The 26,558-nt window shown below is 40.9% G+C and overlaps 2 protein-coding genes across 9 annotated transcripts in view; one reads left to right on the top strand and one right to left on the bottom strand.

Annotated features, from left to right (window-relative positions):
* Positions 1-7,421, bottom strand: part of INVS (inversin) — a 123,001-nt gene extending 115,580 nt beyond the window's left edge. For 2 of the 6 annotated variants that reach the window (XM_059657486.1, XM_059657485.1), the window contains exon 1: positions 3,585-3,715. Coding sequence is in view for 4 of the 6 variants with exons in the window: in XM_059657482.1 (XP_059513465.1) it covers positions 3,585-3,714; positions 6,717-6,719 (133 nt within the window). In the remaining 2 variants the exon portion in view is untranslated. Of the gene's footprint in view, positions 1-3,584; positions 3,716-5,665; positions 5,690-6,694; positions 7,101-7,134 lie in introns of those variants that run through there. The other 4 variants (XM_059657487.1, XM_059657483.1, XM_059657482.1 and 1 more) reach the window with 4 other exon arrangements.
* A 95-nt stretch (positions 7,422-7,516) lies between these two features.
* Positions 7,517-26,558, top strand: part of ERP44 (endoplasmic reticulum protein 44) — a 67,241-nt gene continuing 48,199 nt past the window's right edge. The window contains exon 1 of one of the 3 annotated variants that reach the window (XM_059657494.1): positions 7,517-7,773. In XM_059657494.1, coding sequence (XP_059513477.1) covers positions 7,717-7,773 — 57 coding nt within the window. In that variant the 5' untranslated portion in view covers positions 7,517-7,716. The remainder of the gene's footprint in view (positions 7,774-26,558) is intronic. The other 2 variants (XM_059657495.1, XM_059657498.1) reach the window with 2 other exon arrangements.

The raw sequence follows: 26,558 nt of genomic DNA, 5'->3' as shown, positions 1-26,558 counted from the left end.
AGAGGATGGAAGACCAGAATTTCAGGCAAAAGTCCTGAGATGGAAAAGGGCTTGGTAGGATTGAGAAACTAAAATAAAACAAGTTTTTCTAGTGTAAGGGTGGTGAAAGGTGAGGCTGGAGAGGGGAGAAGGTATAGGCACACTTTTAAATTTTATTCCAAATACAATGGGAAGCAATTAAAGAGTTTCTGAGCAATAAACAATAAAATTACATACACAATTTTCCATACAAATGAACATGGAACAATAAGCAAAAGTATGTTCAGAAAAGCAGAATGAACCTGATAGTATTTAAAATCTATATTTAGGTGGTAAAACTACAATGTAATTATTACCATGAAAGCCAAGATAACAATTATTCTAAGGGGAGGGAAGGATGTATTCGGGGCTTCTGGGGACCAATGTTCTGTTTCTTGAGTGGTTACATGGATGTTTGCTCTATATTCATTTGTTAAACTGCATATAAAGTCTTATGTATTGCTCTCTCTATATATTTCAAAATAAGAAAATATGTTGTTTTCCTTTAATACAAGAGCGGTAAAGCAATAGGGACAATGGGTACAGACAGTTCAAGAAGCTTGGTTTGGTGAGGGAGTGATAATTGCCTCCATACACATTCTCTCATTTTTATTTTCACGAATTATGCACCCTGAGTTTTAGCTGGGCATGACACCATCCAAGGAGAGACTTTTTTTTAGCCTCTTCTGTCCTAGGTGTGGCTCTGTGTCTAAGTGTAGTCTACCTCCTGCATGACAAAGTGCTTTCCTGCTGGCTGGGCTATGACTACAATCTACCTGCCTCTGACCCAGAGGTGGAAGCCACATGTTGAGAATGGCAGAGCCAAGCCCTAACAGCTCCCTGTAATTATGTGAAACAGAAATGTCTATTCACCTTAGATTGCCCAATTACCTTTGTATTATTATGAGAATGAAATATATTTGTATCTTATTTAAGTCACTTTTATTTTTTAAAATAATTTTTTATTGTTGAAAGTGTTACATACATCCCCTTTCCCCCCCCCACCCCCCTCTAACCCGCCTTGTTCCCCCCCCCACCCCACCCCCCCGCAGGCCTTCAGCACCCTATTGTCTGTGTCCATGGGTTATGCATATATGCATACAAGGTCTTTGGTTGATTACCTCCCACTCACCCACCCACCCTCCCCTACCTTCCCTCTGAGATTCTGCACTCTGTTCCATGCTTTGAGTCTCCGGATCCACTCCATTCACCAGTTTATTTTGTTACTTAGATTCCACGTATGAGTGCGATCATGTGATACTTGTCTTTCTCTGACTGTTTAAGTCACTTTTATAGCAGCTTAGTCTGTGCACTGATACAGTTATGAAGGAAAGTTGAGAGATATGGTAATACCTAGGGGGGGGGGGATGAAAGAACAGGGAAGGAATTCTAAATAATGGAGACAACAGACATGTTTAAATGTTGATGGGAAGAATTATAATAGAAGAAAAGGTTAAAGATATAGTAATGAGATTTTTTTAAAAAATGGAGCTGGTACCTGAGAAGATAGGAAGAGATAGAATACAGAGCCATGTGTGACAGAAGTGACCTTTGACACAAAGGGATATTTGCTCTGTTTTAGAAGAAAGAGAGATGATGGGTACAGAGGTAGGTCATTTGTAAATATCTTGCTGAAAGATGAGAGAGTTCCTATTTACAGTCTTCATTTTCTGTAGGAAACATAAAGCATTAGGTGAGCATGGAGGGAGAGAGAATTGGCAGTCAGAGGTTTGGTAGAGTGAGAAGATATGAAACCCTGATGATGGAGAAATGTGGTATTATGAGCACAAAGTGTTAAGTGACCATTTGAAGAGGGCAATCATGAATTTAGGGTACTAACGGTCTCCCAGAAAGGTGAAATTGTTCAGGGGTTGGCAGATGTAGATGGATTAGGTCCATCCAGAGCTGGGATGACAGCAGCTAGGGGCAACAGCGGTGAGGAGGAAAGATGATTTTTCCAAGAAAAGGATTTTAACAATAGGCTATGGAATCAGGGTTGAATATGGAGGAACATAAAGACAGGAGGAGACTAATAGTTGAAACTGAAGAAAAAAATAGAATGTGGAAGTCTCAATGACATTGAAAAACTATTGCTCTTATTAGTAAGTGAGCTGGAAGTAAGAGAGTTTTAGTTGAATGGCGGATGTTGGAATGAATGCTTCAGATGTAGTAAAGATGTCAAGTTCCCGGGAGTAACTGTGAATACAAGAAGATGAGGGGAAGCTAAGTTATCAGGTGATAACATCCCTAACAGAGAAGAGAAATCTCAGCAGTGTGTGGTAAAATAATTTTGTCTTTAAAGGTAAGTAGGAGATTATTTAGTAGAGAAAAGGGTACGATGAGGAGAAGGTAGAAAAGAGGAGAGGGAACAGAGGTACCGGGAAAAATAAGATAAAATTCATGGCATACTGGGGAACAGAAAGCCTAGTCAGAAGTTAGGGTGCCTGGGTAGAAGTTCCTGGAGAAACTGGAAAGGTAGGATAAAAATAAATTCTGAAAGAATGGGTATGAAAGTCCAAGTAGTGTGGATTTTATTTTTAAAGCCCAAGTTGTCAATCATGATGTCACAGAGATTGGTGTGTAAAATGATTACAAGTAATATACATTTTTATTTTCTTTAGGGCTAATGACTCGTGAACAGGTGAATCTGTGGGTTTTATGACTTTGAAAAATTCTTTCCCATTTTGTCCTTGAATATTGTCCCTCTTCTGTTCACTTTGTTCTCTTCTAGAACTTCTACTAGTATATTGGACCTATCTCTATATATATGCTAGGCAGGACACTGAATCAGTGTCAACCAATCAATGATAGGAAGACCAACAAATCAATTTTAAATCATCATAATCCTATATAATAAAAGCCTAATATATTAAGTATCCTGTCGTCCAGTCATCCGTTCAACCAATCAGATATGCTAATGATATGCTAAGGCCACTCAACCACTCGCTATGATGTGCACTGACCACCTGGGGGCAGACACTCTGATTGGCAGGTTAGCTTGCTGTTGGGGTCCAGCCAATGGGGACTAAGCCAGGACATGCCCTGGAGCCCTCCCACAGTCCCTCCCCAGCTGGCCAACCTCCTGCATCCCTCCCTGGGCCCCATTGTGCACCGGTGGGGTCCCTCAGCCTGGCCTGCACCCTCTTGCAATCTGGCCTGAGGGACCCCCCCCCCCCCCCGCCGAGTGCACGAATTTCATGCACTGGGCCGCTAGTTTAAAATATTTGTAAATGTTAGTACTTCTGAAATATATTAAATATAAAGATCATTGTTTACTATCTCATTCTAGATCTCTGCTATTACAAAGATGAATTACCTTAGCATACATATCCAGATTCAAAGCCAAATACACAGATATTTCTCAAGTACTTTTCACCTAATTCTAATCCATATTTTTAAGTTTCAGGACTTAATCTGTTTATTGTTCAAGTCCTGGAACAAAATGTAAATAATAACGTATTTCCATTAAAATGTGTAAGTACAGTGCAAATTAAAACTAAGATTAACAAATTTCCTTAGGACAAAGAGTTATTTTTAAAGTTTCTGTATTTATAGGGACTGCTTACCTATGATGAGCCTGTGAAGAGCACCCTTATCTCCGTTAATAGCAGCAGCATGAACTTGGGATGCTAATGAGGAGCCAGTAAAGAACAAGTTCTCTGATCTGTTCATAGTCTTCTCAGCAACTGAAGAAACCTGAAACAATTATTTAAGCCATGAACATACGCAGGAAACATTTCTAAAAGCTGTCTCATTAGTTAGAAACAGATATATTATAAATATGGTTTACTAGGATCTGTGACTAGGATTCAAAAAATCTGCAGCCCTGGTCCTAGAATTGCCTTAATGTGGCAAATTGGATGACCCTTTGTGCAAGTTGCTCATCTTTATTATGAAGGGATTAGATGCTCCTAAAACCCTTCTCAAGGGCTATCCCAGGGGAAAAAAAATGGGGGGAGACTCAATATTTAACATTAGGCACAGTGCCCCAAAACCACATTGATTTTAAGTTAATACAAGTAATGTAACTCCACATAATATTAAACATTAGAATTGATATTGGGAATAAAGGTAATGACCAAGCCACAAAATAAGTATAATGTGAACTTAATTGTTAGGTCAGAATTAGCCAGATTTGAGTGCTAAATTAAAACCTAGTTCTGCCGAAGCCGGTTTGGCTCAGTGGATGGAGCGTCGGCCTGCAGACTGAAAGGTCCCAGGTTCGATTCCGGTCAAGGGCGTGAGCCTGGGTTGCGGGCACATCCCCAGTGGGAGGTGTGCAGGAGGCAGCTGATCGATGTTTCTCTCTCATCGATGTTTCTGGCTCTCTTTCTCTCTCCCCTCCTCTCTGTAGAAAATCAATGGAATATATTTAAAAAAAAACAAAAAAAACCACAAAAAACCTAGTTCTTTTTTCATGCAGATCAAAGACAGAATTTTTTTTAAGGCATAATTTTAAATTTTTATTTGTTGTTTCCTTGTTGCCCATCAGGGAAATACACCTAGCTTGAGACCCTGGCCTCAGGATCTTACTTGGAACACCACATCATTATAATTAACCATGTTTCATTAAGAAAAAAATTTTTTTCTGATTAGTCTGATATGGTTGCTAGAACTACCTAGAAATGCACTATATGCTTAGGAAAATAGTGGGTTCTCTATCATGATCGTATAAGCAGAGGCTGGATTATGTCAGAAATGCAGCAGCAAGAATTCAAGCACCTGATGGGAAAGGAAAAGGGGCAGTGGCATCAATGAGCTTAAACTTTCTCCCAAAACATAAGACATTCCATCAAAGCTGAATGCCTAAACGGAGGTTAAGAACTGTAAGAAACACAGGGAGTCATGGGTTCAGGCACACTGGAGCACACAGACAGCTATTTAAACAGAGCAGCTGTTAATGAGCTCGTTGGTAGCTTCTGAAAGGGTAGTAGGCAAGGCCCTCTTTTGATTTTACCAAGGAGCATCACTCCAATCTTTGTGACTCCCGAGAATTTGAGAGTTTTGTAAGATAAATGATCACTACTGATGAGCTAGGACTTGTGTTGTCACTGACAGGGATTTTTGGTTCAAATGCTGCCTCAGAATGAAGGTGTTTTCTTAATTTTGGTAAAGGTCAGCTCTTCGTGTCTTTATTTTCATGGGCGTGGTGAGACACTTGTCATGTCTGAGCATGTCTGTCATGTCAGAAAAGCCACTCTCACATGCAGGCTATATTTAAGTGACTTGAGAGAAGCTACAAAACAGGGGTGGGGGTAGGAACACAGAAGAGGAATAATTGCACTAGGGCTGTAGGCTCTCTTCCATTAACAATAAGCAGCGTGCCCTTCGGCTACCTCAGCTCTCAGACTTCCTATAAAATGTGAAAATGGAAAAGGTAGACCACCTTGATTCATTCAACAAATTAAGTACTATGGACAAAAAAAAAAAAAGGCCACATGCTAACCTGACTAGTTCAGAGAAGACCTGCATGGCAGTGGTGCAAACTCAAAGGCCTAAAGTAACCACAAAGGATGGTCTGAAATTAAATATTTAACTGAAAGCAGTTTAGAGTGGGTAGTCATGGCCTAGGCCAGTATTTTCCCTGACAAAGATCAATTTCGATCTTTACTGAGTCTATAGTCTTTGTGCATGTAAGATAACATACCTGTGAAATGTCTGGATAACTTGTAACTTCCCTTTTTTTTCCAGACCCCTCAGGGCACAACAAATGGCACCTGGGCTGGAAACCACAAATTCCGTCATTGTTATTGTTATCATGTTAATTGTCAACTGTTAACTATGTTAACTATCCTGTGTCCATCTATGTAAAAGAAGCATATGTCCATCATTTCACTTTTTATCCAATCTCAGAGGTTTCCCTACCTGCCCCTCCCAACCCCATTTGCTTTCTCCCATCTCCCTAATCTATCACCAATGGATTTCATGTAACCCACTTACTTCTTCCCCTTTGATGGTAATTTATAAAAACAAGGTAAGAAAACAAAAAACAAAATATAAAAAACCCCAGCCATCCTCTGGAGCATTATCCCAATCTGTTGAGATTTTGCTTCCCGGCAATTGATGTCAGTTTGGCTCAAATAAACTCACAAAAATTCTTTACAGGTTTGAATGTTTTTACGTTAACAGTACCAACTATGTGCTGGGTATTGTTCTGAACTCTCATACAGGTCATTTTAGATTCTACGTGTTCAGAGTTTTACCAGACAGGAAACTTAACTAAAGTCTTGGTTTTGCAACTAATTTTGTCACCCTGGGAAAGTGATGTTCTAGGTTTTTTTTGCTTATTTGTCTTTTTGGTTCAAATTATTACTTTAGAGCTACTGTTTTTGTTTTTGTTTTCTGTAATCATATTTATAGATGAAAATCAAGTCCACTTTCATTATAAAATGCAAAGGTATCGTCATCACTACTAATTGTAAAACAAGCCAGTGCAATAAATGGTCTAATAATTTATAACTGTACAAAACTAGTGGAGCTGTAGTCACAAGCAAGGAAGAGTAACTCTGATTAGGACTAAAGGGCTGGTTGGTTGCGTGGGAAGGTCTCAGAGGCTGTGACATTTTAGATGAGATTCCAGACAGAACAGAGGTGAAGGCCATTCCAGGCGGCAGGAAAGCTGGAGCGAAGGCAAGGCATAGGGAGGACCACAAAAAAGGAGAAGGCATCCAGGTACTCAGTCGTGATGGCTCGGCTACCATGTGGGGCAGGTGACCCGGCTGGGTGTGTGTAGCTGAGACCAGAGAGCGGAGGAGGCCACGTGAAGATCCTCAACTGGCTAACGAGCTCCGTCAACGGTCTTGTGGGGAGTGACCACGCGTTAGCAGCGCTCTCACGCTTGGGCTTCTGTTTACAACGTGCTTTCCCATCCCATCCCGTATCTACTCCTCTTTCGCGCCCGAAGAGACAGTGAGGGACGCGTCGTTTACTTATTCAACCGAGGCCCCCAGAAGTGGCTCCGACTCAGCAGGCATGAGCGCGGAAAGCAAAGGCGGCAGGCGGGGAGGCCAAGGATGGAGGCTCAGGCCACAGGTCAGGCGAGGAGGACCATGAGTCTCAGGCAGGGGCCACGGCGGTGCGATTGGAGCTTCCCCAACCAGGCACCCTACTACTCACCCTCGCCTCCGCCAGGACTCGCGTCCCGGGGGCGGCTCCAGGAGGCACGACCCCCACTGGGCCGCCCCACCCGCCAGGAGCCAAGACCGTACCTACATCCGGCCGGGGCAGATCCCCCACTGCGCTAAATCTAACGGGGTCCCTCTGAAGGCCGCTGTCTCTGGACCGCACACCCTTCTGGGAGTTGTAGTCCCCATCCCTCCGAAAACACCGGGTACTCTCGCTCTCCGCCCTTTCTATCCCAGAGGGCCTCGCGCGCACAGAACCCAGTAGACCTGGGCTGAGAGCCTGACGGGAAAGGAGTTCTGGACGCGCGATGACGTGCTCAGCGGAAGTGGTCAAGGACTACGTTTCCCGACGTGCTCCGAGGTGGGCGGGACCCGGAAGTGAGGGTTGAGAGGCCTCTCTGGAAGTTGTCCCGGGTGTGCGCCGTGGGAGCTCCGGGTCGAGAGGACGGGGTGTCGCTGCCGGGAGATTCCTCCGCTGCCGCCGGCCCCGGGAGCCCTCCCTTTCCTAACCCAACCCCACCTTACCCAGTCCCAGCGGCCAACGCCTGTCCCTGCCGCGGATCTCAGCGTTACCATGAATCCTGCCGTCTTCCTAGCCTTCCCCGACTTGAGATGCTCCCTGCTGCTCCTGGTGAGTGAGGGGCGGAATGACAGACCCTTCGACGGACGCGCGGACGGCGGGAGGCCGTCGCCGAGGGGGACACCTCGGCCCCTACCCCTGCTTTCCTATCTTTTTCTTCGGTGGCGAGGAGTACACCCTCCGCCGCCGCCTTCACTCTCGGCATTCGTCTGTCCACTTTCCAGGCCCGGGGTCCCCGAGGCCTGAGAAACCGCGGCCGGCGCTTGGGACCCATAAGCGGGAGAGTGAGCCCTGGGGAAAGGCTACGAGGGAGGGTCACAGCCGGGCTCGCTCCTCCTGTGCCCAGAGTACGGAGGTTGTCTCGGGCGCGAGGGCTGCTGGACCGGGCGGTCGCCCGAATCGCCGGGGACGGGGGGTAGACCGGTGCTGTTCCCTCGCATCACCTCCTTTCGGAAGGGGTGAGGCCGCAGTTGCCGGGGTCGTGCGAATCTCGCCCCGGAGCCCTGAGCCGGTGCCCGGGTTGGCAGGGCTCTCTGTTGTGGCTTGATGTGATTGGCTGGGAACCCGGAACCGGAGGCTGGCTTGGTCTCCAGTGGGGAATAAAGGTTGGAGGCTGGAATTACTTGCAGCCCGGGGCCCGAGACCTCCCTCAGCTTTTGTTGCAGCCCCTCTCCCAAATGTAAGCCGCGTTGTTGTTTGGTGCTCCTGATTTGCGGGCGATCACATTTTTTTTGCACCCGTATGCACTCATTCCTGAACTACTCCTCCTGCTCAGCTCCATCCCATCCTATAAAGGAATCCTTCCTCAGCCCCCTTTCCTCCAGAGTTCAGCGTGAGTGTGCAACCCAAGTAATCCATCCATGCTGCAGGTCAAATTGAGACAAAAGTGAAGGGCTAACTCCATATGGAAAAAAAAATGACATACCTTTAATTGCGCTGTTATATAACATTGGGAAACAACTTTAATTGCAAAATTTTTAAAAAATACAATTTTATTTCAGAGAAGAAGGGGGTGGGGGGGAGAGAGAGAGAGAGAGAGAGAGAGAGAGAGAGAGAGAAAGAAAGAAAGAAACATCAATGATGAGAAAGAATTATTGATCAGCTGCCTCTTGCATCGAGCCTGCAACCCGGGCCCTGACCCGAATTGAACTGCAACCTCCTGGTTCATAGGTCGACGCTCAAGCACTAAGCCACGCCGGCTGGGCAATTGTGGATTTTTTAAACACCAAATTTAAGATGGACATTAAGTCAAAATCACTTTCTTTACAATTTAAAAAACATGATTAAGTCACTCAGAGGAAATCATATAGCTGGTTACCAGGAGAACTGAGACTTCAATCAGGTCTCTTGACTTACAGTGCTTATTTCACCATAGTACATTACATTTTTAATATTTGTGTTTAAAATCGTTTCCCTTCCTCCCTGTACCCTTCTTCTCACTTACCTCTGTGATTTACAAGTCATACATGAAAACCATATACAGTATTAGCTTGAACCTTTTCAGTGGAAAAGCACTATAAAGAAAACTAAAGGGGCTGGCTGTCAATATTTTTGAGAACTAAAAACTGTATCTGTATATAAATGTGTTAGTATTACATGATTAAATGATAAAGTGTCTTATTGCCACTATACCACAATGGGTGATTTCTGTATATGGGAAAATATTCTGTATAAAGTTGATTTTTGGTCATTTCATTTTACACCGTGGTTCTCTTTTCCTTCTCATTGTTATTAGAGGCCAGTCTCTTTTTAAGGACACTAGATAATATTATTTTTTATATCCATATAGTGGCCTGAAATATGAGTTGTCTGCCAGAAATCACTTTTCAATTACGAAAAAAAAAAAAAAAGCAAAGGGAAAAAAATCTTAAAATAGTGGAAAGAAAAGTTGACACTGAATAGAAAGTTATATCAGATGTACTTGAAATGGTATGTTTGATTGGAGAGCTAAGTTTAAGAAGAAGCAAGAATTTGTTTTGAAATAATTTATGCTTTTTATAGGAAACCTACAAATCCAGTTAAAGATAAAAGAAGGAATTTTTTTTTCTGGTAATTCTAAAATCTAGTTAACATTTTGCATATTTACCTAAGTAAATGTAGAGAAATAGAAACTTAGAAATCATTTTAGAAAATACCTGTAAGATTAATGGGCTGGAAAATAAAGCCCAAGAAAAAGTTTAACAAACAAGAATTACAAGACATGCTAGATCCAATTTAAACACAGTGTTTACCAAAATAGTTTTAGCAATTTATACCAGTTAGCAAATATTTGTAAAATATCTGTCTAGTCGTAATGAGCTATTTATCTAACTGGAAATTATGTCTCAGTGATGGAATTTGCTTACTCAGTACCTGTTTGAAAATATGTCCTTTATCCTTCCCAGTGTATTTTATTCCTCCTCCCTCATTTCTATCGGATTTGTTTATTCCCTCCCATGTACAACCGCTGAGTATTCAAGTTTCCACCTAGCTGTAGTCATCATTTTTTCCTTAAGTAGCCTGTTCTAAAAAGCCACATATCCTCTTACTACAATAATTTTTTTCAGGCAAACTATACCTCAGCCCTAAAGGACTAGATCTATCCAAACTTAGTGGTGTTCATAAAATAACAACTGAAACATAATCCTAAACTTTTGTAGGCAAGTGGTTTCCCCTGATCTCAAAGGCATTTTGGAACATCACTCTGTGCCTAAAAAGCTCATTGTGGCCCTAGCTGGTTTGGCTCAATGGATAGAACGTTTCAGCCTGCGACTGAAGAGTCCCAGGTTCGATTCCCGCCAAGGGCAAATGCCTGGGTTGCGGGCTTGATCCTCAGGAGGGGATGTGCAGGAGGCAGCCGATCAATGATTCTCTCTCATCATTGATGTTTCTATCTCTCTCTCCCTCTTTCTTCCTCTCTAAAATCAATAAAATATATGTATATATATTTTTTAAAAAGCTCATTGTGATCATTTTTTCCCTGGCATAAATACAAAATTATAAAAAATGTACAAAGGAGACACATACAATGATATTTACTGCAAATCTTCAAATATATCCTCAGGTAATTTTTCTAGAATTATATTTCTTGGGTCCTATGGTATGTCAGTTATTTAGGATTTCTGATACATTGTACCAAATTGCTCTACTGAAAAGTCTACCAATGTGTATTCCTACCAATGGTGTATGTGTATTCTTCCTCACACTAAACAATCAGTGGGTGTTTTGTCATATGTGCCAATTTAGTAGTCCAAAAATGGTATCTGACTTAAAATTTACATTTATTTGATTACTACCAAAGTTGAATATTTTTTCATATTTATTAACCATTTATATTTCTCTATGTGTATGTAATGTAAGTGTTCACATTATTTGTCCCTTTTAAAAAAAAATGTTTACTTTTTACTTCCTCAAGTTATTCAGATAAGATACGATTTGAGGACAATAGAAAGTGTTTTTACTTTGTTCATTTAGTGTCTGTTCAAGAGGTAGCATAGTGCAAAAAATCATGGACTAGATGTTAGGGCATCTATACACAAGTTCCAAGTCTTCCATATACTTAATACTGTAACTAACCTAGAATAAATCACCTATCTAACTTTTTTGTAAGCACATTGAATTTAATGATTCCGTGGTTCTTTGTGTAGTCTATCTTGTATTTCAAAAAGGAAATTTCTCTAACTCCCCTAATTAATAGAGTTAATAATAATAAAAAAAAAAGTCTGCTAGCTTTTCAACATGTTGCAGGTCTGTGCCCCCTCACTCTGTTATTCAGGGTAAAGAATAGCACGCTTTGGTCACAGCTCTCCTGATATTAGCAATTGCTGTGCTCCCTTTCATCTAACCAAGTAAGTCATTAAAAATAGTTGGACTTTTCACAGCCTTTATTGATCTTTAGTCTACCTTTCATTCCATAGAGAGGCGCTTTCTGTGACCTAGGCTGCAGAGACTTTTTTTCATTGGTATTTTTACTTTCCTCCTGTTATTTGAATGCCTGTTTGCTATTTTCTATGAAGGAGAAAAATATATTTGATATTCATATCATGCTTCCAAGAAATTTATAATTTGGTGGGGTAGAGAAGATGTGTATGTCAATAATTAGAATTCCAAAAGGGAAGTGATAGGTGCCCTAATGTACTTGTAGAAGTGGGTTACAGATCTTGCTACATAGAAGTGTGGTTGTGAACCTAGGCATCTGCATCACCTGGGAGCTGCTTCTAGCATCCTTACACCAGGCCTACTGAGTCAGAATCTGCAGTTTAACAACATACCCAGCTGACCATATATACCCATTATAGAGGACAGCTGTAGATGTTTGAAAGAGGCATTACTTGTCAGTGGGAGAATAGGAGAAGTCTTGAAAAAAGATCAGAGTAGGGCCTTGAAAGGTTAATTTTCAGTCCTGAATGGAATGAATAAAAAAAGTTTAATAACAATAAATCTTTAACATGAGTACCTGTTTTGTTTTGCTTTTTTAAGAAGTCTGCCGTCTGGCTTGCTGACATGGCCAGATGTCAGAATTGGCCCTAAAGAGTCTTGCAAACCCTTTGGTGAATTTCCATGAGAACAGGTATTATTTTCTTAGCCAAAATAAAGATCGTGGTCTTTTAATGGATTCTCACAGCATTCCAATTACTCCATTCAAGAGAGGAGGGAAAAATGCCACTTTGCAGAAGGGTCTTGTGTAATACTGTAGATCTCAGGTCCTGGTTCTGTCTTTGAGGAGATTACAATCAAGTTCTAACTGCTTTTATTCTATTGGTGATGTTCTTAAGAGCTCTGTGATTTTTCCAGCCCTATGACTTTCTCATTAAGTAGAACCTTGAGCATTATATTTTAATGTGTCTAACTTTTAGTCAGCTGAATTTGTAGACATGAACATTGTTAATATAATAGTTAAAAGCAATGAAAATAAGGAAGAAATCATCTCAGGAAAACATTCTAGTAGTATATTAGCTAAGGAAAACCGTTGGGAGAATAGCCAAGTGCCAGTTCTTTTTCCTTGGGATTATCAGAATCTATTCATGGGACTTTTGATAATTGGATTTAAGAACTTTTTTAGAAAAAGGTCTTTAGGAATCAGAAGAATTTTTGACCCTGGTAAAAGTAATTGAGGCCCTTTTTATTTTTGTGGGACTCTCCCATCAGTGTCTTGCTCAGTTCAGTAGTCGGGAAGGGATATAAAAACCATGCAGTTATAATGACTGAAGTTAGAATTGTCTAGAGTTGTGCTGTAAATTCAAATTTATTAAAATTAAATAAAATATAAAGTTCCATTCCTCAGTTACAGTAACCATATTTCAGGTGCTCAATAGTCATGTAGCTAGTGGCTGCTGTATATATCAATACAGATTATGGAACATTTCTATCATTGCAGAAAGTGCTGTTGGATAGGGAGAACTTCACTTTCCTCTGTCTCAGAAAGAAAGACAAGTTTAGGTTAAACAATGAGGAAAATGTCTCAAGTAGTGTTTCAAAACTGGAACATATATCTTGTCTGTCCAAGCGCAATCACCAGGAGAATGTCCGCAAATCTTATCAGTGAGCACAGATTTGCCTTTTGATTGGCTGTAGCAAATTTAGGGAAGCACCAGAAAATACTAGTTAAAATTAGAAAATAAAAGTTATTGATTCGTCTAAAAGGGCAAGTCACTTTCCTTCTTGAGACCTTAGTTTTTCAACTAAAAATTGAGTGAAATTGAATAGACTGTTTTGGGCTTTGTGATTTAAGAGGCTGTAATTGTCTCTGTGGTAAATCCCCTTTGAAGTGACATCTTTAGAAATGATACTTTAGAATAGTGATTTTCAACTGGGGTGTCACAAGAATTTTTTTTTAAATCTTCACCCAAGGATATTTTCCATTGATTTTTTTTTTTTTTTGAGAGAGAGAAAGGGAGAGAGAAACATTGATGTGAGAAACATCGATCTGTTGCCTCCCATACTTGCTCTGACCCAGGAATCAAACCTGCAACCAGGGTATATGCTCTGATTGTGAATCAAACCCACAACCTTTTGGTGTACAGAATGATATTCCAACCAACTGATCCACTTGGCCAGGGCATGCCACAAGGATTTTTTAAACATGCAAAACCTACCTGACTATGTAGAGGTACTGACATTTCCCCCCTTAGATTATAAAATAAAAAAATGACTACAGTCAATACAACAATGGCCATCTGGTGTGAATGAATCAAAATTATACCCTTTTTTGTCAGACCAGCAAAAAATATATATTTTTGGTGTGCTGCAGAATTTTAGTAATTAGTTTATGAGTGCCAGAAGATGAAAAGATTGAACATTGTTGCTTTAGAGGAAATTTTATTTTACTTTATTATTTTTAAAAATATATATTTTTATTGATTTCAGAGAGTAAGGGAGAGGGAGAGAGATAGAAACATCAATGATGAGAGAGAATCATTGATCAGCTGCCTCTTGTGCACCCCACACTGGGGATCGAGCCTGCAACCCAGGCATATGCCCTTACTGGGAATCGAACTGTGACCTCCTGGTTCATAGGTTGATGCTCAACCACTGAGCCACGCCTGCTGGGCAAGAGGAATTTTTATTGACTAAGAACATACCTACATTTTAGTGGGGAAATTACCAGTAAAAAGATCGCCTGTTGATATATTTTGTTTTCCTCAGGTATCAGAAGGATACCTTTTCCCAGGAGCTAATCTTCTAATTAGTGAATGTGCATATCTTACTGTCTACTTTAAAATAAATGACTGCCTACTTTAAAATAAATGGCTAGAAGTCATATGAGCTCATGAAGACAGACTAATATTTAATATTTAAAGCAGCTTGCTAAGAAATTTGAGCCAACTCTAAAGTATTATTTAGTGATGGAGTAGAGCTCATGAATAAGTTTTAAACAGAGTTAAAATTTCTTGGTAGTTGAAACAAGATACTCTCATAGTTAAATGCCTGATATTTTGCTGTTCTGTTGTATTTGGAGTTTTGGAAAATTCAACTTTTAAAAAGTTACTGACACAGCAATGAAGTCTATCTCTGCAGAAAGAACAGTTTCAAGTAAAGTGTGATTTAGAGTTATCCTGAGAAGAAATTTAGACATTCTAAATTCTTTTGATTTCAGGCCCAACTGCAGTAAAATCTCTGCTACCTGGTGACAAGCTCACACTTCTGTAATGACATCACATTCTGGAAGAGCTAAGAGAATAAAGAAGAGCTATTTGTTGTTGTTTTTTTGTAGCCAAAGTAATTTCTTAGAAAACATCTACTTAAATTGACTCATTCATCAAACTTTCTAGTACCAGTTGTTACTATAAGAGTTGATACTAATTCTCTTAGAAAGTCTTTGATCTGCTTACAGTTAACAGAAGTATCACAGTATTGCAAAATACTTGGCTCTTTGCTTAATCTTCGAACGAACAGAAACCTTAATTTCACTTGAGAGCTATAAAAACTACACTACATTTTTTCCCATAGACTGGGCACTGTTTAACATTTTAATGTATAGTTAACTCTTGAGCAATGTGGGGATAAGGATCGCTGACCCTACCCCCCCCTCCCCACACACACACTGTTGAAGATCTTTGTATAACTTTCGACTCCCCCAAAACTCAACTAGTAGCCTACTATTGACCAAGAAGCCTTACCAATAATATAAACAGTTGATTAACACATTATTTGTATTATGTACTGAATTTTTACATTAAAGTAAGCTAGAGAGAAAATGTTAATAAAAAATCATAAGAAAGAGAAAATACATTAACAGGATTACATGTATTTATTGAACACAACTACAACCATGTATGAACCCTGTTTAGACACTTGTTTGGAGAAGTCACTTAGCCTATTTGAGTGTTATCATTTAACAAATATTTGCACTTATCATATGTCATGGGTGTACCCATGCATTTCAAACCTGTGTTGTTTAAGGGTCAACCATATGTCCTTCTATTTTTGTGTGTGTATATTTGAAAGGACTTTTAACAGTAACATATACATTTTGAGCAAGGTAGGACTGGGCTCTTGCTCTTATTTGACCCTGGTATAGAGTGGTAGACCATTGGTGACCTGGATTATAGAAGCAAAAGATGCCCATGCGTGTACATGTGCTTGAACCCATATAACTTGAAAATGACACCTAACTTGACCACTAAACTTAAAAAGTTATTTAACCTTTCTGAGCTTCCATTTCCTCACCTATCAAATGGGGATAAAGACCTCTTCTGCAGAGTTCTGGGAAGACAAAATGAGACTCTTTGTGAATGTGTCCATGGCACATTGTAGGCCCTTACACTTTTCTGGTTTCTGCCACATATTAGGTGTTCAAAAAATGTTGTTTAGATGAGGGACAGTGACTGAGTGAATGAATGAATCATTTCATTTTTTTGTAATTTTCAAATTGTCCATCCAGTGGTATTAAAATTGGGTGCACTAAAATGATGAACTGGCATGACTAGTGTCCAGCCTCTGTGGTCTTCTAATGCTCATAATTGCACTGTCATAAAAACAGCCTAATCGTGTGACTATTAAGTGAGTAAGTTATCTGCCTAGCTCTGTTTTTTAACTGTACTTAGTTTTGTACTTATATTTATTATGTAATGATGAACCCTGTTTAGACACTTGTTTGGAGAAGTCACTTAGCCTATTTGAGTCTTATCATTTAACAAATATTTGCACTTAACATATGTCAGATATTGCAAAGTTTCATTTTCCTTATTTATAAAGTAGGAATAATATAATTCCTGCTTCAGCTTCAGAGTTGCTGTGAAGATATAACAAATAATATATGTGCTTGTGAACAGTAAATATAAGTTGTTACACTGGAATATTGTTGCATGCTTCAAACATGCTTATTACTTGGATTCTTCCATTGGAAGCCTAGGTATGCAATGTATATTCCTTTCAGGGAGAGTTGGTACATTATGAAATAGTTTCGGATTTCCAAGATAACTGACAATACTAGACTGTAGATTGGCATCAAAGCTAGAAAGGCCTAGTTCATTCCTGGCTCTAACTATGTGATATTAAGCAAATTTCCTTATCTTTCTGACCCTCAAATTTTCTATTTTAAAAGTGAGGATAATTCTGCAAGGTTGTAAGGTTAAGGTATATATAAAGTACTTTGCATTACCTGGCATATAGGATGTATTTTTGTTTTGTAAGGTAATGAATAGAGAAGGAAACCTTATCAAACTGATGAAGTCATCATTATGAAATGGAGAAAGTACCTTGGAGGAGAATAGTGCTTGTGCTGGCCATCTTTCTGTGCTTTTACTATTTTTTTTTTACCTTCTGAAATGGGTAAATGGATGAGGACTTTTATTTTAAAAGTCTGATTGTAAAATTAGTGGTTTCTTAAAGTGCTTATTAACTTGTCTCTTTCCCCTGTAAGTTATGACATAGTCTTATTAAAATAGTGACAAAAATAACTATGATTGATAAGAAATAACTAACTTGATATGTATGTCTGCTTTTAATACAAAAGCAAATAAATTCCTGTAAGTGGTATAAATGAAGTGGTGAAACATGCTTTATGCTTTACTCTTTGAAAGGTATCATTTGCTCCACATAGAAAAATATCACTTCTATTACTTTGTACACTCAAAATCAGTCAAAAATATATCTTTGACTGTTGTAATTGATGAGATTTGAAAAAATGATGACAATTTTTTAAAAAATATATCTTTCTCTAGTTGAATTTATAAGGGAAGAGAAGATTATCAGAGCAGATTTTTGGTCAATGAAAAACTACAAAAATAAAAATCCTATTTCTGTAAGTGTGGAAGGTTTAAAATTGCTGGTTATATGGTTTCATTTGTCCCTATAAGCCTAACTTACATATACCATAGTTATCCCTTCAATATTGCTTTCAGTGGAGTGTAAAGTTATTTACACATAGTATGTATAATATTTACTACTTTAGTAAGTTTTGGCCATTAAGCTAAATTACTGTTCATTGATTTGACGAAAACTGAGGATATGACAAATTCTTTTTAATTTAGATACTGTGATGAAGGTATTTGGTGAGAACCTATCCTATCTAATAAAGAAGGAATATGCTAATTGACCATCTTGCTGTCACAAAAGAAGGCGGCTCCCACAGCCAATGAGGGAATATGCTAATTGAATGCCCCACCCTCAAAGATGGCGGTGCTCACAGCCACAAGATGGCAGCGCCCAGTCCCCTCAGACCCGCCCGGGCAGCAGGTGCCAGCAAGGCCAGGCCCGGCTGCTCCGCATGCCTGCCTCCGAAGTCCCCCAGTCCTCTCAGCTCCCCATCTGCCCACGGCCGGCCCGAGGCTCAAGCAAGCCCCAGATGTCGGCTGCCCAGCCGCCCAGGCCCGGCCGAGGCTCAGGTAACCAGGGCCGGGCCGAGGCTTGCGCTGCTGGCAGTGGCAGCAGCAGAGGTGTGATGGGGGCGTTGCCTTCCCCTGATCACCGGGTTGCCTCCTGCCCCTGAGGACTCCCGGACTATGAGAGGGGGCAGGCCGGGCTGAGGGACCCCCTCCCCCCTCCAATGCATGAGGTATATAAAACAGTTCAAGATGGGTATTTCAACTTAGATCAGTAAAAGGCCACTATATGATTTTGCTTTTATAATGTCTTGAATACATTTACAGGTCCCTCCCGCTGGGAAGATGGCTACTTGGTTAGAAAAGAAGGTTACATTGTGTTTTCCAGTCCATAATGCTAAGTTATAAAGGTTTCCTTGAGGAGAAACTAAGATGGCGGCATAGATAAACACCGGGAAATTGCCGCCTCCCACAACAATTGAAAAACACCGCAAAGGACAGAGCAGACATCATCCAGAACAACAGGAAGGCTGGCTGAGTGTAAATTCTACAACTAGAAGGAAAGAAAAGCACACGGAGAGCCAGAGGAGCTGCAGAGGTGAAGTGCAGAGGTACGGCGGCTCGCGCGCGCGGAAAGGGGGTGGCACCTGAGGACACGGCTGTCTTTTTGAATCACAAGCTCCTGACTGCTCTGAACTCCGGTTCCGGGAAGTCTTTGGGGACCCAGGACTCATACGGGAAGCTGGACTGTCGGCAGCGGGCGAACTTGAGGGCGGTTTTCCCTCAGAGGTGCTTGCAGCAACTATCAGGTCACTGAGACCCGCGACTCCTTTGGGCTGGGCGGAGAATCAGCCATAGCTCTTTGCTCCGCCCTTTGATTCCCTGAGACCCCGCCCCACCCAGGCTGCGGCAGAGGTTTTTGCATGTGAATGTACCTAACTGCAGCCGAGCCAGGCAGACCCGGAACTTCCAAGAGAAGGCCCAAGGCCCCGCAGTGGCTTGCATTGCTTCACAGCTGAGCCTCTTCGTGGCTCCTGCTGTGTGGCCTCAGGCAGAGGCTGAATTAGCACCTCCTTAGATCCAGGAGCCACTGTACCCAGTGGTCAGAGGGGGACCATCCAGATTGCAACTCCTCAGATCCATAAGGGACACACTCAGGGAGCAGACTCAGTGAGCACCAAAGCCCCACTGAAGCAAGTCTTGCCCCAGAAGGGTGTCTTCAGCATAGAAGTTCTCCCACTTCAGACACAGCTGATTCTCACAGCCAATTGGCCTGGAGGTCAATTCCTCCCAGTGATCCTACAACAACCAAGGCACCAAGAGTGCACCAAGAGTGTCTACCCCAGGTAACTGGGGAGGCTGAGCCACTGGGCCCTACAGGACACCTGGCGCGCAGGGCCACTCTATCAACACAGGGAAGCAGCCAAAATGCGGAGACAAAGAAACAGGTCACAAATGGCAGAAATGGAGGAAAGCAAACGACTGGATATAGAGTTCAAGGCCACGTTTATAAGGTTTTTCAAGAATTTTATGGAAACCGCCGATAAATTTAATGAATCCCTCAATAAGTACAGTGAGACCATGGAGGACATGAAAAAGGAGCAACTAGAAATTAAGCATACACCGACTGAAATAAAGAATAATTTACAGAGATCCAACAGCAGACAAGAGGATCCCAAGAATCAAGTCAAAGATTTGAAATACAAAGAAACAAAAAATACCCAACCGAAAAAGAAAAAAGAAAAGAGATTCCAAAAATATGAAGATAGTGTAAGGAACCTCTGGGACAACTTCAATCGTACCAACATCAGAATTATAGGGGTACCAGAAGGAGAGAGAGGGCAAGATATTGAAAACCTTTTTGAAGAAATAATGACAGAAAACTTCCCCTACCTGGTGAAAGAAATGGACTTACAAGTCCAGGAAGCGCAGAGAACCCCAAACAAAAGGAATCCAAAGAGGACCACACCAAGACACATCATAATTAAAATGCCAAGAGCAAAAGATAGAGAATCTTAAAAGCAGCAAGAGAAAGACAGTCAGTTACCTACAAGGGAGTACCCATACGACTGTCAGCTGATTTCTCAACAGAAACCATGCAGGCCAGAAGAGAGTGGCAAGAAATATTCAAAGTGATGAATAGCAAGAACCTGCAACCAAGATTACTTTATCCAGCAAAGCTATCATTCAGAATAGAAGGTCAGATAAAGAGCTTCACGGATAAGAAAAAGCTAAAGGAGTTCATCACCACCAAACCAGCATTATATGAAATGCTGAAAGGCATTCTTTAAGAAGAGGAAGAAGAAAAAGGAACTCTTACCATTTGCCACAGCATGGATGGAACTGGAGAGTGGATAAATACCACAGGATCTCACTCATTTGTGGAATATAATGAACAACATAAACTGATGAACAAGGGCTGATCCAGAGACGGAGAGGCATTGATTGGACTGTCTGGCCTTGGAGGGAGGGTAGGGGAGGGTGGGGGAAGGGGGAAAGATCAACCAAAGGTCTTACATGCAGGCATATAGGCCTAACCAATGGACACGGACAACGGGGGGGTGAGAGCATGAGTGGGGGGGCGGGGGGTAGAGGGTAACGTGGGGACAAGGACACATATGTAATATCTTAATAAAAAAAAAAAAAAGGTTTCCTTGATATACACTTGACCAACAGAGTGGTTTAAGGTATATAAAAACATGAACCCTCAAGAAATAGCTTTTAAATCCAAGAAGTGCCTAATATTCTGTAGCAAACTACAGATTTTCAGTCTTTTCTTTCTCATTTGACCCTCATGAGGCAAGAGAAACCACCTGGTAGATATGACTGAAGTAGTTATGCGCAAGGCTGTTGTGTTTGATGCCTTAGTGGTCTTTTTTAGCTTACTTTATTTGGGGACTACTGCTTTGTACTGTAGTAGTAACTTCCCTTGATCATCTATAGCTGTTACTTCTAATACAGAATGGATTGTGATATTAGGAAATTAGCAAAGAGCTTGTCTATATTCCCACATGACACGATTTTTGAAGAATCTATCACTTCTTTTGGAATATTACAATGCTTTGAAGTATAGCAAGCCCTTGAATAATGTCATTTTGTTCAGTGTTGTTTTGTTATAAAGTTGATGAGATGCTGTAGGAACTTAACTCTTGTTTATATCAATTAGCTTATGATAAAATTGGTTTGTTATATGTTGTTTCCTTAAAATCACAGAATAACGTTAAGTGGAGGCTTACTGCACTAAGTTAATAAATATACTTGAATATTGTAAAGGAGAGATAGAAGATATTTTCTTAATGGCTTATAATGCACTTTTATTCAGGCTGTTGGTTTCAGGAGGGAACAAGAGTGTCTTCAGGGCACATTTTCTTCTGAGAGAAGTACGAGGTATTTGTATTATCAAAGTTTATTAACCCATTGTCAAGGCTGGGGTGATTCATATCGATAAATTTTTAAAATGGCACTTAAAGTCAGTACTACTCATGCAAGCCAAATGGATGTGTGAGTGTAACCTTTTTGTTTTTCTGGAAGTCATTCAAAAACATAAAGAAGCATTTTCATTATGTTTAGGTTCTGAAATGTTTATGTTCTAGTTCATAGGTCCAGAAGGACACATCATACATGGGATGACTAAGTTCATTTCTTGTGGACTAAGACTAACTATGTGGTTCTGTTTGATTAGCATGCGTGGAAACTTTTAGATTGAAGGTTTTTAATTAAAGAAGTTGGTGTCTGCCTTACTGGAGGCTACCAACATTGAACTTTTTAAAAATGATGATTGTGATCCCCAGGTAATAGTAGCTACCTAATTGTGAATTATACTACCCTTTGGTAATCTTCTGTTCATAATCTTTATAGCATTTCATAATTACCTACTGCATTTCTTCTTGAAATGCTGTTCTTCCTGCTTCTTTATGCTCCTGTAGTTTGTTTTCTCTGTTTCTCTCTCTGTTTTATTCTCTTTTCCTCCCTGGTTGGGGGAAGGGAAAAGGCCTACATTTAAGAGACAGAAGACAGTAAGGAGGTAAATGTGGATATTCTCTGATGTACTAAGAGCTTTTCTCCTTTTCCATCACATCTTGTCATCCAGTCATTTTAACTCACAGCTTTAACTGTTGCCTCTCTAAAGATTGGAGAAACTTGGGGGCCTGTTAATACTTAGGGCCTTGGGCTCAGTTACTTTCTTGGTGCTTTAGTCTTGGGTATATGAAAAGTGGTCAAATACAATTTCCAGATTTTTCATGCTAGTTGGTAGAAAGCACCTCATCTCTGTCAGCTGTTTTCTCGTTGACTGGGCAAGGCATTTAATAGTGAAATTGCTGTAGATCAGTGATTACAAAGAAATTCTTTCTCCAAAATAGTCTTAACTCCTCTTTTAGTATTACCAGTCACCTAGGTTTATGACTTTGGCTTGTTGAACTTTTCAACCCTTTAGCTTGTCATCATGACCTGTTTGCCTTTGAAAGTTTCCCCAAATCTCCTCTGTCCCAGTCCAGGCCCTTTTTTTCTTCCTTGTTACCATTGTACCCTTTGTCATAAAAATATGGAACACTAATCTTTCCTACATCTTGAAATCACTGTGCTCCTCCCTTAATGAGAAGTCTCCTTTATTATTTTCTGCTACAGTAGATATCAACCCCTGTATCTGATTTTCAAGGGTGTTATACTCACTCTTCTAACACTTTGGTTTTTTCATTAACAATCTGGCTCCAACTTCATCTTCCAATACACACTACATGAACTTCCATAGTCAGGTTTTGCTACTGACTGACTTCTTCCACAGGAATCATTCTGTTTAACCCATACAGTGCGCTTTGCCTTTTTCCTGCCTTCTCTCTAAATCAGTGGTTCTCCACCTTCTGGCCCTTTAAATACAGTTCCTCATGTTGTGACCCAACCATAAAATTATTTTCATTGCTACTTCTTAACTGTAATGTTGCTACTGTTATGAATCATAATGTAAATATCTGATATGCACGATGGTGTTAGGTGACTCCTGTGAAAGGGTCGTTTGACTGCCAAAGGGGTCGCGACCCACAGGTTGAGAACCGCTGCTCTAAATGTTTGTAGTTTACTTTCTATAAGTCTTACAGTACTTGCATCATATATCTTGTGTGCTCATTTTTCATGCATGGTCATGAAGCTCTTGAAGGACAGAATATGCCTTTGAATTCCCTACAGGTCCTACCTGGTTCAGCGCTTCCATCCCCGTAGGTTCTCCTCCAGATACTGCCATAACCTTGTGGAAGAATAGGAGGATATGTTCTTGTACATGATAGGATTGTGATGAATGTGTAGAATGGAAAGGTGAGTAGATGCTCAGCCTGGTGAGGTAAAACTTTGCAGTGGCACTGCTTTTACAGTGGATTGGTTTGTCCTGTACTAGGTGTACCGGTTAATAATGGTGGATTTTGTAATCAAAGAAAACATGAGATAATATCAAGAGAAACATCAAAATTGCTTTATTCAAAGTAATGTCCATCGCTAGCTACACATTTTCCCCATCTTTCAGGTAATTTGTGGATACTGTCCCAATAGAACTTGTTTTGAGGCAAACCATTCAGAGACCCAATTTTCCACTTCTTCGTACGTTTTGAAGCGCTGCTCAGAAAGTGTATGTGCCTTCGATCAGAACAAGTGGTAACCTGAAGGAGCAAGGTCTGGTGAATACAGCGGGTGGGTTAATACTTCCCAGGCAAGATCTGTCAACATGTCTTTAACTGGTTTTGAAGTGTGTGATGGTGTGTCATCATGAAACAGAATTACTTTGCCGTGTCTTCTGGCACATTCTGGTCGTTTCATGATCAAAGCGTGGTTCAAATAGATTATTTGTTGTCGATAGCGATCAGTATTAACGGTTTCACCTGGTTTTAGAAGCTCTTAATACACCACACTTTCCTGATCCCACCAAATACAGAGCATTGTCTTCTTCCTGAAGCGATTTGGCCTTGCAGTCGATGTTGATGGTTGATCTGGGTTAACCCATGATTTTGTGCATTTGGGAATCTCAAAATAAATCCACTTTTCATTGCCAGTCATAATTCAATGCAAAAAAGACTTTGTTTTGTGCTATTGAAGCAACATTTTACTGATGACTTTTCGGTTTTCCATTTGTCTTTTGTTCAGTTGATGTGGCACCCATTTCCTTCCTTTAAAATCTTTCCCATTGCTTGTAAACGATCGGAAATTGTTTGCTGAGTAACGTTTAATCTTTCTGCAAGTTGTTTTTGAGTTTTACCTGCATCTTCATCCAATAATGCTTGTAATTGTTGGTCTTCAAACTTTTTCGGTTGACCTGGACGTTCTTTGTCTTTCACATGGAAATCATCACTTTCAAAGCATTTAAACCAGCGTTCACAAGTATCTTGAGATGGAGCATGTTCACCATAAGCTTCCCGAAGTATTCAGCAGCACTTTTCTTCAAAATAAAGCAATGAATTAAAACTTCCCGCAAATGCTCTTTTTTTGGCATGAAATCGACATTTTTAAGCATAAAAATATATATGATGTTAATACCTTAAGCAAATTTGACATATGAAGTTTTCAAGCTTGCTGTCAATACAACAAAATAGCATACATATCAAATCACATATATATCAACATATGTGTAACTCCATCTATTGAAAAATATCCGCATTATTAACTTGTACACCTAGTAAGCTTCCTATCATAGCAAGTGTTCAATTGGAAACTAACTGACCATCTTGCCAGTGATGCTGCAAGAGTCCTGCACGAGGGGGAATTGTCACATCCTATCCTTCCTATATAATAAAAGCCCAGCAACCGAACAGCGGAACAACCAGAACGATTGGTCGACCAATCACTGTGACGCACACTGACCACCAGGGGGCAGATGCTCAACTCAGGATCTGTCCCCTGGTGGTCAGTGTGCTCCCACAGTGGGAGCAGCCCTTTGGCTGACCCGGATGAGCAGCCGCTTGGCTGACTGGGATGAGCAGCGCTACCATAGTGGGCCGATCCCCACAGGCCATTCCCCCCACCAGTGCACAAATCCCGTGCACTGGGTCTCTAGTAGTTAGATAAACTAATGCCCTTTCAATTTGGTAATTCTAAATAACTACTGTTTTGACCTAATAAAGTAGAGGCCAGAAAGGTTTATAGGAACTGAGGGATTGACCAGGCTAATGGTAAGTTAAACAATAATATTGATAATTGTGGAGAACCAAGATGGCGGCATAGGTTAACGCCGGAGTTTGCTGCTTTGAACAACTACTTCAAAAGTGAAACCAAAAAACGGAAGGGACATCACCCAGAACCACAGGAACGCTGGCTGAGTGGAAGTCCTACAACTAGGAGGAAAGAGAAACGCACACGGACACTCAGAGGAGGCGCAGTGGTGAAGTCAAATTCTGAGGTGCGGAGTGCGCGGAGCGGGCTGGCGGCGGAGGACGTGGTTGTTGTTTTCAATCGGGAGGGAGTCGCAGACTCTGAGCTCCAGATCCGGGTGAGTCTTTAGGGACCCAGACTCAAACGGGAGAAACGGGACTGTCTGGCTTCGGTCAGAGCAAGTGCAGCTTTCTCTCAGAGCTTTGCAGCGGGTGATGGGACTCAGAGAGGCAGAGCCCCTGGGGACAGGACTGAGAGCCACCATAACTGCTCTCTCCGGCCCACCCTGTTGATCCTGTGCGACCCTCCCTGCCCAAGCCCTGCACAGAGGCATTTGCCGGATAGCCTCAGGCAAAGGCTAGATTAGCACCTCCCTAGAGGACAGAAGTTCTCTCACTGCTGACACAGCTGATTCTCAGAGCCACTTGGCCTGGAGGTCAAACCCTCCCTGGAATTAGCTACAACAATCAAGATTTAACTATAAGACTGCGAACAAAGACCACGAGGGGGTGCACCAAGGAAGCATAACAAAATGCGGAGACAAAGAAACAGGACAAAATTGTCAATGGAAGATATAGAGTTCAGAACCACACTTTTAAGGTCTCTCAAGAACTGTTTAGAAGCTGCCGATAAACTTAATGAGATCTACATGAAAACTAATAAGACCCTCGATCTTATATTGGGGAACCAACTAGAAATTAAGCATACACGGACTGAAATAACGAATATTATACAGACGCCCGACAGCAGACCAGAGGAGCGCAAGAATCAAGTCAATGATTTGAAATGCGAGGAAGCAAAAAACATCCAACCGGAAAAGCAAAATGAAAAAAGAATCCGAAAATACAAAGATAGTGTAAGGAGCCTCTGGGACAGCTTCAAGCGTACCAACATCAGAATTATAGGGGTGCCAGAAGATGAGAGAGAGCAAGATATTGAAAACCTATTTGAAGAAATAATGACAGAAAACTTCCCCCACCTGGTGAAAGAAATGGACTTACAGGTCCAAGAAGCGCGGAGAACCCCAAACAAAAGGAATCCAAAGAGGACCACACCAAGACACATCATAATTAAAATGCCAAGAGCAAAAGACAAAGAGAGAATCTTAAAAGCAGCAAGAGAAAGAAACCCAGTTACCTACAAGGGAATACCCATACGACTGTCAGCTGATTTCTCAACAGAAACTTTGCAGGCCAGAAGGGAGTGGCAAGAAATATTCAAAGTGATGAATACCAAGAACCTACA

The sequence above is a fragment of the Myotis daubentonii genome, chromosome 11, assembly GCF_963259705.1.
Source record: "Myotis daubentonii chromosome 11, mMyoDau2.1, whole genome shotgun sequence".
NCBI lineage: Eukaryota > Metazoa > Chordata > Mammalia > Chiroptera > Vespertilionidae > Myotis > Myotis daubentonii.
This window is presented reverse-complemented; position numbering and strand designations above follow the sequence as displayed.